Consider the following 12351-nt stretch of genomic DNA (forward strand, 5'->3'; position numbering starts at 1 on the left):
TTTTAAAAATGAACTAATAGAAACAATAGGCTGGTGATTGTCAGAAGTGGTGGTGGTGGAAACAGGTGACAATGATCAAAAGGTACAAACATCCAGTTATAAGATAAATAAGTCCCGGGGATATAATGTACAGCATGGTGACTACAATTAACAATACTATATATTCTACATCTGAAAGATCCTGAGTGTAAATCTTAAGGATCTGTGGTAATCATTTTGCATATATACAAATATCAAATCATGATATTGTTTATTTTTTATGTTGTACACTTTATGCAATGTTATATGTCAATTATAGCTCAATAAAACTAGAAAAAACAGAAAATACTAATTACTTTGAAGATTCATGTTAATTAAGTTAAGGAAAAATATTTTGGATGCAAGAAGAAAAAATACAAGAGAGCTTATGAAGCATAAAGTATAGTTTTGGTCTCTTTTCATATCTCCCAGATTACTTCTGCCATACAAAAATATCCCTTTATTAGACGTTATCACTTATCACGGTATATTCAGATCTTGGTTGAAAAGAATGCCAGCCACAGATGCAGAAATATCATACTAGGGAATATGCAAAATGGATCAATCTACTGAAATTTTGGCAAGAATTTAAAAATGGAGGGGCAGGGATCCCTGGGTGGCACAGCGGTTTGGCGCCTACCTGCCTTTGGCCCAGGGCGTGATCCTGGAGACCCGGGATCGAATCCCACGTCGGGCTTCCGGTACATGGACCCTGCTTCCCCCTCTGCCTGTGTCTCTGCCTCTCTCTCTCTCTCTCTCTCTATCATAAATAAAATAAAATAAAATAAAAAATGGAGGGGCAGCCCAGGTGGCTCAGCGATTTAGTGGAGCCTTCACCCCAGGGCATGATCCTGGAGACCCGGGATCGAGTCCCACGTCAGGCTCCCTGCATGGAGCCTGCTTCTCCCTCTGCCTGTGTCTCTGCCTCTCTCTGTCTCTCATGAATAGATAAAATCTTTTTTTTAAAATTTTTATTTATTTATGATAGTCACACACATAGAGAGCCTTTCTTTGCAAAAAGGCTAAGCCCCAAGTTTTTCAGACAAAAACCAAAATAAAAACCTCTCCCTGGTTTGCCACCTCAGCACACATTAAGGCTAATGAAGGGTACATTTATACCCAAATTCTGCTTAGTGTTGGAGGATGACATGTCAACAATTTTGATAGACAATGCTGTTCCCTTGCATTTCTAATACTGAACAAACGAGCCCAGGAAAAAGAAAACAGAGATGAATGGGAAAGGATTTTTTGAGGGGAAGGGGGTGGATTTTTAAGAACCCTCAATCCACTGCCATTCCTTCTCATGACTTTGAACCTAAAACTGGACAAAAGAAGCTAAAGAATGCATGGCCAGTGACTGAGATCAGGATCACTGGTAATACAATTTAAGGGTTAATTTCTATTCAACTTACCTGCCAAAGAAATTCAGCTAAATGGATAGGGGAACACACTACTATAGCATCTCAAAAAGTATATAGTATAAAAATCTGCACAATTGTAAGAAATCTATGACACTTTCCATGAAAATAGTGCTTTCATCAGTACCACTTAAATTTTATTCCTACACTAAAACCCAAAGGTGATTAAAGTCATTTCTTTAACGATTAACAAATAATTTTCAAGCAGCTAGTACCAAATGCCAGACATTGTGTTAGTCCTAGGAAAGTCTATTAGGAAAGACAGACGTAAACTAGGGTTTTTGTTCTGAGCAGAGAAATAAGGATTCTTTTACTCCTAAGTTATTTGTGGTGAGTCTGATGCAGATTCCAGAGAGACAAAGCGAAGCTGTTTGTGTGTTTAGGGTGAGGTGGATGAGTAAGAGAAACAGCTGTACTCCTCTGCCATTCCCTAGGGGAAATGTCTCAGAAAGCCCAGGTTGCTTTCCTGTCAACTTCCACCTCTTTTCTTGTGTATTCTCAGAGTCTGATTGGTCTAGCTAGTTTTCTTTCTGCTGCTACCACTTGTTGCTGCTAATAAAGAATCTTCCTGTTCCCAGCCCACTGATTTTAGAAGATCTCTAATTTTCTCTCATAACCTTCTACTTTGAAGGAAGCATGGTACTCTGGACATTTTTTCAGCTTTACTTTTCTTAAGCAGTAAAAAATAATAAAAAGTAAAAAAAAAATGAGGTTTTAAAAAGGCTATTTTCAGTGCTGTTCCTCCAATTTTCTCATCTACCATAGAAAAGGGCAAAATATATTTGTGTGTCTGGGTACAAATGGGACTTAGGAATATATCTGTATTGGGGCACCTGGGTGGCTCACTTAAGCATCTGCCTTTGGCTCAGGTCATGATGGTGGGGAGCAATGCCACATGCTCTGCTCAGTAGGGAGCCTGCTTCTCTCTCTCCTTCTGCTGTCCCCCCCACCCCCACTTGTGCTCTTTCATGCCTGCTCTCTAAATAAATAAATCCTTAAAAATAAAAAAGAATATATCTGTATTTCTGAGGACAATCAATTCAAGATAAAGCTAAAGAAATGCCAAGGCCCACTATGGGGGGTGGGAAGAGGGGCTGTAGTAAGAAAAAGAATGGGACCAAACTATGGGTTTATTCCTTTTCCCTCCTCTCTCATTTTATGGCCTCTTTCTCACATGGCCATGCATAGTGCCCTCAAAGAAACCACCAGACCCAAGGGAGATTGAACCCTCTAGTCTGTTGGTAAGTTGTGAAAAGGAGAAGAGAAAGGTAGGAAATGTGCCACAAATATAGTAATCAGGAATCATTCATTAATACTATACCATAAATAACTGCTAATCATCAGCTTTCAAGATCTTTAATCTCAAAAACAGGCTTTTGAGAGTTGGAAAAGATAGTTTTAATCAACAACTGTTTAGAAAATAATACCTCTAAATTTATAGGATTTTGGTTTTTTATTTAAAATTCATTTATTGGGATCCCTGGGTGGCGCAGCGGTTTGGCGCCTGCCTTTGGCTCAGGGCTCGATCCTGGAGACCCGGGATCGAATCCCATATCAGGCTCCCGGTGCATGGAGCCTGCTTCTCCCTCCGCCTGTGTCTCTGCCTCTCTCTCTCTCTCTGTGACTATCATAAAAAAAAAAAAAAAATAAATAAATAAAATAAAATAAAATTCATTTATTATAATATGTTCAATATCCATAGATAAGACAAAGATTTCAACTGGATCCTAATTCCAACAAGTAGAACTCTGAAGTAACAGTCTGATTATGTAATGTTTTACTACATTACTATTCTTTTTTAATTCATTAAAAATAAAAACTTTAATACAAGTCGTCTTTTTTTTTTTTTAGATTTTAATTTATTTATTCATGAGAGTCACACAGAGAGAGGCAGAGACAGAGGGAGAAGCAGGCTCCGTGCAGGGAGCCCAGTGAGGGACTTGATCCATAGACCCAGGATCACCCCCTAAGCCGAAGGCAGACGCTCAACTGCTGAGCCACCCAGAGTTGTCTTTACTGAGAATAGTGTCATCCTGACCCTCCCCCACCCCTCATCTATCCACATAAGACATCATAACTTCTAGAGCTCCAGTCTCAGAATTAAGATGGAGGCTCTTGCTCTTTTTCAAAGATAATTCTTCCTCATGCCCAATCCAGGCATTCTCATCTAAGATTTTTAGTCTCCTCTTTACTGGCAACTCCCATTTTACTTTCAGGTTCTAGGCAACCTTAAAAAGACTACTGACTGACTCTAGTAACTCTCTACTTCCCATTCCATTTTCATCTTGGATTCTCATTTGAGACCGGCTCCTCTATACTTAGCTGTTTTGGGGCTTTAATGTTCTGTTGATATTGCAAACTACTAATGGTCATTTCTTGGTTTTTATTCTTAACTTCTCTACAGCACTGATAATCCTAGAAACTTTCTCTACCCTTCTTCAAAGGCACTAAATAAAGAGTTCTATCTCAATTTTTTTTTTTAATTTCACTTCTACAATCCTTGCAGGGTCTTTTTTGGTTATCTAACTGGGAGGATAAAGGACCCCTGGCCTCATAACTCTTCCTCTATGGTGAGCTCACCTCACCTAGAATTTATAGTTTTTCCTCTTTTCTTTTTTGGTTACTTATTTATTTGACAGAGAAAGTGCGAGAGAACACAAACAGGGTGAGTGGAGGGGCAGAGTGTGAGAGATAAGCAGGCTCCCCACTAAGCAGGGAACCCGACATGGGGCTGGATCCTAGGACCCTGGGATCATGACCTGAGCTGAAGGGCAGACACTTAACTGATTGAGCCACCCAGGAACCCCTAGCTCAACTAGTGTTAAGGCTTCTTGTGTATAACTCAAAAAAGCTGTGTCTTAAGCCCTACTTAAATTATCAATTTTTTAGTATGTATTAAAATTGATAGGAGAAATTACAAAACATTACTTTTAAAATCAAATTTCCTTCAACTCGGCTATCTATTGTCTCTGTTAACACTCTTACATGATAAACTAATTTACCTTATCCTGGATGCCTCACATTCATATCCATCCTTCCACCTCTGCTTGAACTGTTTCCCTAAACTGGGATCAAGGTTCCATATCTTTTGTAGTCTTGTACATTCATTATGGTATAGCTTAAATAAACTGTTTCTTTTGTGAAGGCTTTATAAAACACTAATGATCAGGATGATTTCTCTCTCTCTCTTTTTAAAGATTTTATGTTCATGAGAGACACACAAAGAGAGGGGCAGAGATATAGGCAGAGGGAGAAGCAGGCTCCATGCAGGGAGCCTGACGCGGTACTTGATCCCGGGACCCCAGGATCATGCCCTAGTCCGAAGGTAGACATTCAACTGTTGAGCCATCCAGGCGTCCCAGGATGATTTCTCTCTTAATCTTTATATTGTTTAAATTAACATGTATCTATATCATCTCTAATTACGTTGTATTAGCCTCCTAGAAGGAAAGGTTGAATATAGTCAAATATAGGCTATATATGCTCAGCTAATAACTGTGTATAGAATTTAATTTTAAAAAACAGATTCCATCGGGATCCCTGGGTGGCGCAGCGGTTTGGCGCCTGCCTTTGGCCCAGGGCGCGATCCTGGAGACCCGGGATCGAATCCCACATCAGGCTCCCGGTGCATGGAGCCTGCTTCTCCCTCCACCTGTGTCTCTGCCTCTCTCTCTCTCTCTGTGACTATCATAAATAAATAAAAATTAAAACAAAAAACAAAAAACAAAACAGATTCCATCATGAAAAATCTTAAAAACAAAATGCATTTGGAGGACTTTCTCCTGGTCTGGGTAAGAGCCAGCCTGCAATAGCCAGACATGTGCTTTAAAAGTGAGGACTTTAAAAATAAATAAATAAATAAATAAATAAAATAAAAATAAATGAATGAATGAATGAATGAATGAATGAATGAATGTGAGGACTTTAATGTGAGAATACTGTACCTTTAGGCCCTTTCCCAGGGGTGGGTTCTACAGTAGTTTTGCTCCATATAAGTATGACTCCACCTGAGTCGCCAGTAAGAACATCTCCATTCCCCAAGAATGCTAAACATTGCACAAATTTTGGTTTTTCATATTTCTGCAATGAGACAATGAGAATTTTCAGTTTTTTTCTTTGCCATGATGGTTTTGTTTACTCAACAATTTAAAAAAAATCAAAAGTTTTATAATGAAGTTATAACATTCTGATCCTTACCCCAAAAATTCCCTGTTTTCTTGTTAGTGAATTACCACTCCAGGTCCAGAAAAAGATATGAGATTTACCACATGTTATTATGGTGTTTGCATCTGTTGGATGGAACTCCACAGCCAAAACAACTTCATTTGTTGTCTGTGGATAGAGAAATAAAGCTTTAGATGAATGTATATCCCATCTCCATCAAGCACCAGTTATAGCTGCTGACAATCAAAGACTGGGAAACATTTTGAGAAAATGCTTTTACTTCCAAGATCAATTTTCCTAAGAAATTTTAATAGATTTTTAGAATAATGATTTAAATTTGATGTCTTCATACTACTGTATCATCTTTTTTGCTATTTATATATAATAATTGGACTAGGAGAACATATGAATTAGTTTTATATTCTTTTAATTTCTTACACATTCAGGGAAAAGTACATTAAAGCTAGCAAATGCAAGAGCCATGTGCATTCTATCATGAAGACGGACTGTCATTTTGATTAAAAAAATTCTTAACTTTTTTTTAATATTACTATTGACCAAGAAAATATTACTAATTTAGAGATTTGTCATCAGGCTGAGGGCTTAAAGAATAGAATGGTCACTACTGATTCCTATAGAAATGAAAAAACAAAAAACTACGAATTCTTTTCTTATGCTTTTTCCTCAAAAAAATCTAGAAAGGGAAGGAGTTAAATTTAAAAGAATTGGAGAAAGAAAACAGGCATGAGAATCATAAAGGCATTACCAATACAGTTTTTTCACTGAAATTACTGAATTAAGGATATTTTTAAAACAGCATATTTCTATATATTCAGTAAATCACAACTGAATTATCAAATGTTTTATGGCAAAAGCACCTATTCAAACTTAACAGTGAGGTAAAATATATACGCTTATATGGCTGCTTATTGTTAGCTGATGTGAGTATTCCCATTTTTTAGAAAGATTTATTTTAGAGAAAGAGCATGAGCACATGCACAGGTGGGGGAAGAGGAGGAGGGGCAGAAGGACAGAATCTTCAAGCAGATTTCAACATGGGGCTCCATCCCATGACCCAAGAGATCACGACCTGAGCTGAAACCAAGAATCAGACACTTAACAGACTGAGCCCCCCAGGTGCCCCATTTAATGTCCATTTGTTAACTTAGGTAAGAACTTCAGGTCTATAAGAACACTTCTTTGCAAACCAAACATGATAAAGACAATAATCTCATGGACAAAGTGAGTTAAACATAATACATTTTACGTTTTTTTAAAGTAGGTTCCATGCTGGGTGGGGCTCAAACTCACAACCCTGAGATCGAGACCTGAGCTGAGATCAAGAGTCAGATGCTTAATTGACGGAGCCACCCAGGACCCTACATTTTTTGTTCTTCTACCAATAAAATGACACTTGATCTAAATTTAAAATTTTTCCTATGGCTCCAATATTTCTGCAAGTTTTACTTTTTTACTACTAACATTTGGGTTTGAGGGTCTTACATAGACACATATATAAAACCCAAATCTTTTTTAAAGTTTGTTTGTTTGTTTGTTTGTTTATTTATTTATTTATTTATGATAGGCACACGAGAAAGAGAGAGAGAGAGAGAGAGAGAGAGAGAGAGGCAGAGACACAGGCAGAGGGAGAAACAGGCTCCATGCCAGGAGCCCGACACAGGACTCAATCCTGGGACTCCAGGATCGCGCCCTGGGCCAAAGGCAGGGGCCAAACCACTGAGCCACCCAAGGATCCCCAAGACCCAAATAATCTAATCTGAATGCTTTTTCCCATTAACCAGAATTCAGATTATAAAATGAGGCAAAAGAGCAGTAACTTTTCTTGCTATATAATTCTTCATGATTATATATACACCTAGTAGGTCAAAGTAAATTCTAAAGATAATGTTAATAACAAAACAAAAATTACTTATCTTTCAGAGATGACTTTTTTTTTCAAAGTAATCTCTATGCCCAATGTGGGGCTTGAACTCACAACCCCAAGGTCAAGAGTCACAGTCTCCCAACTGACCCAGTCAGGTACCTCGATATTGCCTTTTAAAAACTGCAATGCTGGGATCCCTGGGTGGCACAGCGGTTTGGCGCCTGCCTTTGGCCCAGGGCGCGATCCTGGAGACCCAGGATCGAGTCCCACATCGGGCTGGCTCCCGGTGCATGGAGCCTGCTTCTCCCTCTGCCTGTGTCTCTGCCTCTCTCTCTCTCTCTCTATCATAAAAAAAAAATAAATAAATAAAAAATAAAAAATAAAAACTGCAATGCTGAACAGTCCTTAGTTTTTACTTAGACAAGTCAAAACTACTTCACAGTTGAATCTTATGCCCAATGAATTAATCGAGGGTTATAAAACCAACTACAAATATTTCCAGTATACAAACCCATAATGCTAGTGGTAAGATTCAATATATAACTTGAAGTAATCTATGAAATTAAATCACTTGGGGTGGTGACAATCTTACAGGAGATTTTACTTTAATTTTTATTGATGTATATTATGTATACAGAAAAGTACTCAAATCCTAAGTACATAGCTTGATAAATTTTCACAAACTAAACACTTCTGTACAGCACTTCATATGGGTGCATATATTGTAATTTGTCCATTCTCATTACTGTATTGTATTCCTTTGTATGTAAAGACCACAGTATTGATTTATCCATTCTCCTACTGACTGGCATTGGGGTAACTTCCCTTTTTTGGCTATTTTTCGATTACTTGTCTTTTGGTCAACACATGGAAATACTTCTGTTGGGTTTATATCTAAGAGTGGAACAGGATGGTAGAGGTATGCACATGTTTATGATAATTCAACTTTAGAAGGTAATGCCAAACAGTTTTCCAAAAATGGCTGTGCCAATTTCTATGTTCAACATATAGCAATGTATGAGAGTTTTAGTTACTTCACATTCTCATCAACATTGTTTTGTCTACTCCTATCCTTTCATATTTCCACATATTCTCAGCTTATTAACTTCCATGAAAATCATGCTGAGATTCTATGTTGCCAGTACAGAACAATATGCAGAGAAGTAAATATTTTAAAATTTTATTTTATTTATTCATGAGAGACACAGAGATGCCAGACACACAGGCTGAGGGAGAAGCAGGCTCTCTGCAAGTAGCCTGATGTAGCACTTGATCCTGGATGCTGGGATCCCACCCTGAGCCAAAGGCAGACGCTCAACTGCTGAGCCACCCAGGCATCCTGGGAAGTACTATCTTCATAATACTGTTTCCTATCCATGATTATTATATATTCTTCCATTTACATAGGTCTTCTTTAATTTCTGTCAGAAAGGTTTTAAAGTTGCCTTATTGAATTTTAAACATTTAAATTAACTAGGTATGTATCAACTCCTCAAATTTCTGGGACTTAGGCAAAAATAGAGCTCACCTACAGTGGAGGAGAATAAGGTCAACAATACACGAGGAAAGGAGGAGAGACAAGAGAATCAGTGACCCAGTTCCTGAACCAAGTCATTCCTGAGACAAAATTCCTCTTTAACCTTTACTAACGGTGTTCTTTTTCTCCTTAATCATGAATCAATAAATTCTCTTTAAGTTATCTGTAAGTTGTTTTCCAGTCACTTGCCCTGGAAAGAGCTCTAATACAGACATCTGGGATACAGAGCTTAGGGAACTTTGGTATGAGAAGTGAGGGGGAAAAGGGTTTCTACCTTGTGCAAGAATGTGGAATTTAGTGAGAGGTGAAACTGACTGGGGGCTAAGGAAGATGACTAGTATAGATTGGAACATGTTGATTTTGACTTGCAGGATAGGACATCAAATAAAGATGCCTAGCAGGCAACAAGAAATATAGGTTTAAGTGTGCAAAAGAGATGTGGGCTAGAATTAATTGATACGGGACACAGAGATAGTAACTAAGGCCACAAAGGCATATATATGATATACTAGTGGAAGACATGGGACATAACTCTGAAGAATACCAACACTGAAGGTCCTGAAAAGGAGATCAAAGAGTGGCCAAGAGGAAGAAAACCACAAGACTTCCTCTGGTAGCCTTTACTACAAAGGATCAAAATTTACCCATTTCATTTCAGTATAATGTCCCAATGTTTCAATGCTGAATTACTCTGAATGATGGCTGAAAGACAATCTATATCCTCATTTGTTTTTCATGGTTTGAAGTTTCCTGGCATGTCATATTCTTTCCCAGTAAAATCAATCTACTCTCTTTCTTTCATAAGATTAACTTACACTAATTAAAAGAATGACTCTTCTCGACCGAGCTGAAAGCTTGAATTCAAGCTTATACCAAACAAAACTGCTAAGAGAGAGTAGTACACAACTAAAGAGGAATGTGATGTTATTTAAGAGTACAGCAAATATGTCATAGGCTTTTTATAGTCATCTTGTCACTCTGAATCCCTCTGAAAGCCAGTAGGAGGGAGGCCATTTCCACCCATATGAATACAGTTGCAATGTTAACCTCTTCTTTTACAATTTACAGCCTGATGCACACCAAGGGATCAACCCTATAACAATTATAAATGCTGTAGCATTTTATGTAGTAATCCCATAAATGTAATTAAGACTAAAAAAACTTACTGTTACATATGCACATAGGATTTTTGGTATGTCATTTATATTTCTAAGATGAATTTTTCTGTTAGATTTTAAAGATTAAATGAAGTAACAAATTTTGTTAAAGAAGCCAGGTCGATAGCCCTCTACTTTGGCATTTCAGTAGCACAACGTGCCTGAAATATCACCAGAATTTGGTTGAAGATGCTTGACTATTTTATCTTAAGATACTTTAAAAACTGACTTCAGAATCTATAGATACTATCACAGAAACAACAGATTATAAATAGGTATTATTTAAAAATACCATTAGAATGATGGCAAATCAATAAATCTAATGAATATGGCCAGTTGCTATGCTCTTGTAATTTAAGGATATGCAACATTTTTCTAAGGCTCTACAATATATTCTAAAAATAATAATTAAAATTTCTTTTGGTTTACCTTTATTTCCGCTCCTTTTGATTTTTTCTGCCAATCCCATACGGTAAGCATGTGCTCATTGGAGTCATCGATAACACATAAATGAACACCTGAATCCTAAAGAAAAGCCGATTAAAGGCATTTAAAAATTTTCAGACAACGCTGACTTTCTAAGAAGAAATACCATATTACTAAAACTGCCAACATTAAGATAATCCCAAATCCTTTAAACTCACAACTCCTTGAAAGAAAAGGATTATACCATTTCCTGACATTTTCTTCAGAAATATAATGAGGATTCTTGAAAAAATATTTTCTATTTTTAATTTTTTCCCCTAGGTTAATTTCCACTTGCCATCTAGTTACTTCTGTTATTCAGAGATAGCAGTTTAGCTTTCCATGATATACCTTACATTAACATAATATAAATAAAACAAATCCTCTTCTACTTTATAAAAATATTTTTTAAACTCTTGAGAGAGAGAGAGAGAGAGAGAGAGAGAGAGAGAGAGAGAACATAGGGGACAGGGGCAGAGGGAGATGGGAGAAAATCTCGCGCAGATTCCCCACTTGGGTGGAGCATGACGTAGAGCTTGTCTCATGATCCTAAGATCATGCATGACTTGAGCTGAATCAAGAGTCAGACACTTAACTAAGCCACCCAGGTGCCCCTCTTTTCTATTTTTCTGAAACCATTTTCATTCACATAATTTAAGTCTCAGTTTAAGGGGAAAAAAAGGTGGATGATATTTAAAAATTACTTGTTTTCTAGTAACATTTGCAGTATATGCCTAATGATGCATATGGGAGAAAGACTGTGGTAAAGAGTAAGAGGTATTAAGGGAGGGGAGAGCTTACTCTCTTCTATCTTTTAGCCTATATTGGAACAATTACCTAAACTAGGAAAAGTTAGAGTATGAGGCAATACAAGAGAGTCTTTTTTTTTAAAAGATTTATTTATTTATTTATTTATTCATATGAGAGAGAGAAAGAGGCAAAGACACAGGCAGAGGAAGAAACAGGCTCCATGCTGGGAGCCCGACATAGGACCTGATCCCGGGACCCCAGGATCCCGCCCTGCGCCAAAGGCAGGTGCCAAACCGGTGAGCCACCCAGGGATCCCCAATACAAGAGAGTCTTAATGGTACCAATAAGATGATAAAAGTCCCTGCTACAGAAATTTAGGGGTAAAAAAGGTAGTGAAAGTCCTTCTGTCTGCTTATCTCCTTATATAAACACCTTTGTCACAATTCTTGTCTCACTGGATTTCTGGACATTCAGTACCATCAAGCTAGCAAAGTTCCTATGTCCACCCAAATTTATCTTTCTGTTCTAAAAATGTCCCTTCCACTTCCATGTCCCACAAAACGCCCATAATCCATAATAAACCTGCTGACAGCTAGGAAATGAAGAAGTAATATGAATACATATAAAGTGTGAATGAGGCCAAATAAAATCTGGAGGGATATCTGTATCTGAAATTTAAAATCACGGAACCTAAAATGTAGATCTCCCGGACAGTCTATAATAATTACATACAATTCAAGAATAAATACAGTGTTTCAATGGGTAATATCCTTGTTTTATTTTCCCCTCAGAATAAAGTCTCAAGGTTTAAATAAGATTGTTAGGTACTCAATTTTAAGCTCACGTGGTCATCAATTCAGAACCAAGATAATTCAAGATTTTAGTGAGTACAAAGGCCTGATTATTTCATTTGTTCCAACATGACATCAAGCAAAGACAGTAATTGTGCAGAATCGG

General features: G+C 37.4%; 1 protein-coding gene across 9 annotated transcripts in view; it reads right to left on the minus strand.

The window, feature by feature from the left end:
* The window catches only part of EML4 (EMAP like 4), a 159374-nt gene that overhangs the window by 39683 nt on the left and 107340 nt on the right, over positions 1 to 12351 (minus strand). For all 9 annotated transcript variants that reach the window (XM_025994299.2, XM_072767215.1, XM_025994301.2 and 6 more), the window contains 3 exons: positions 10609 to 10704; positions 5634 to 5768; positions 5381 to 5516 (listed from right to left, as the gene is read on the minus strand). In XM_025994299.2, the coding sequence (XP_025850084.1) occupies positions 5381 to 5516; positions 5634 to 5768; positions 10609 to 10704 (367 nt within the window). The remainder of the gene's footprint in view (positions 1 to 5380; positions 5517 to 5633; positions 5769 to 10608; positions 10705 to 12351) is intronic.

The sequence above is a fragment of the Vulpes vulpes genome, chromosome 8 (assembly GCF_048418805.1).
Source record: "Vulpes vulpes isolate BD-2025 chromosome 8, VulVul3, whole genome shotgun sequence".
Taxonomy (NCBI): Eukaryota; Metazoa; Chordata; class Mammalia; order Carnivora; family Canidae; genus Vulpes; species Vulpes vulpes.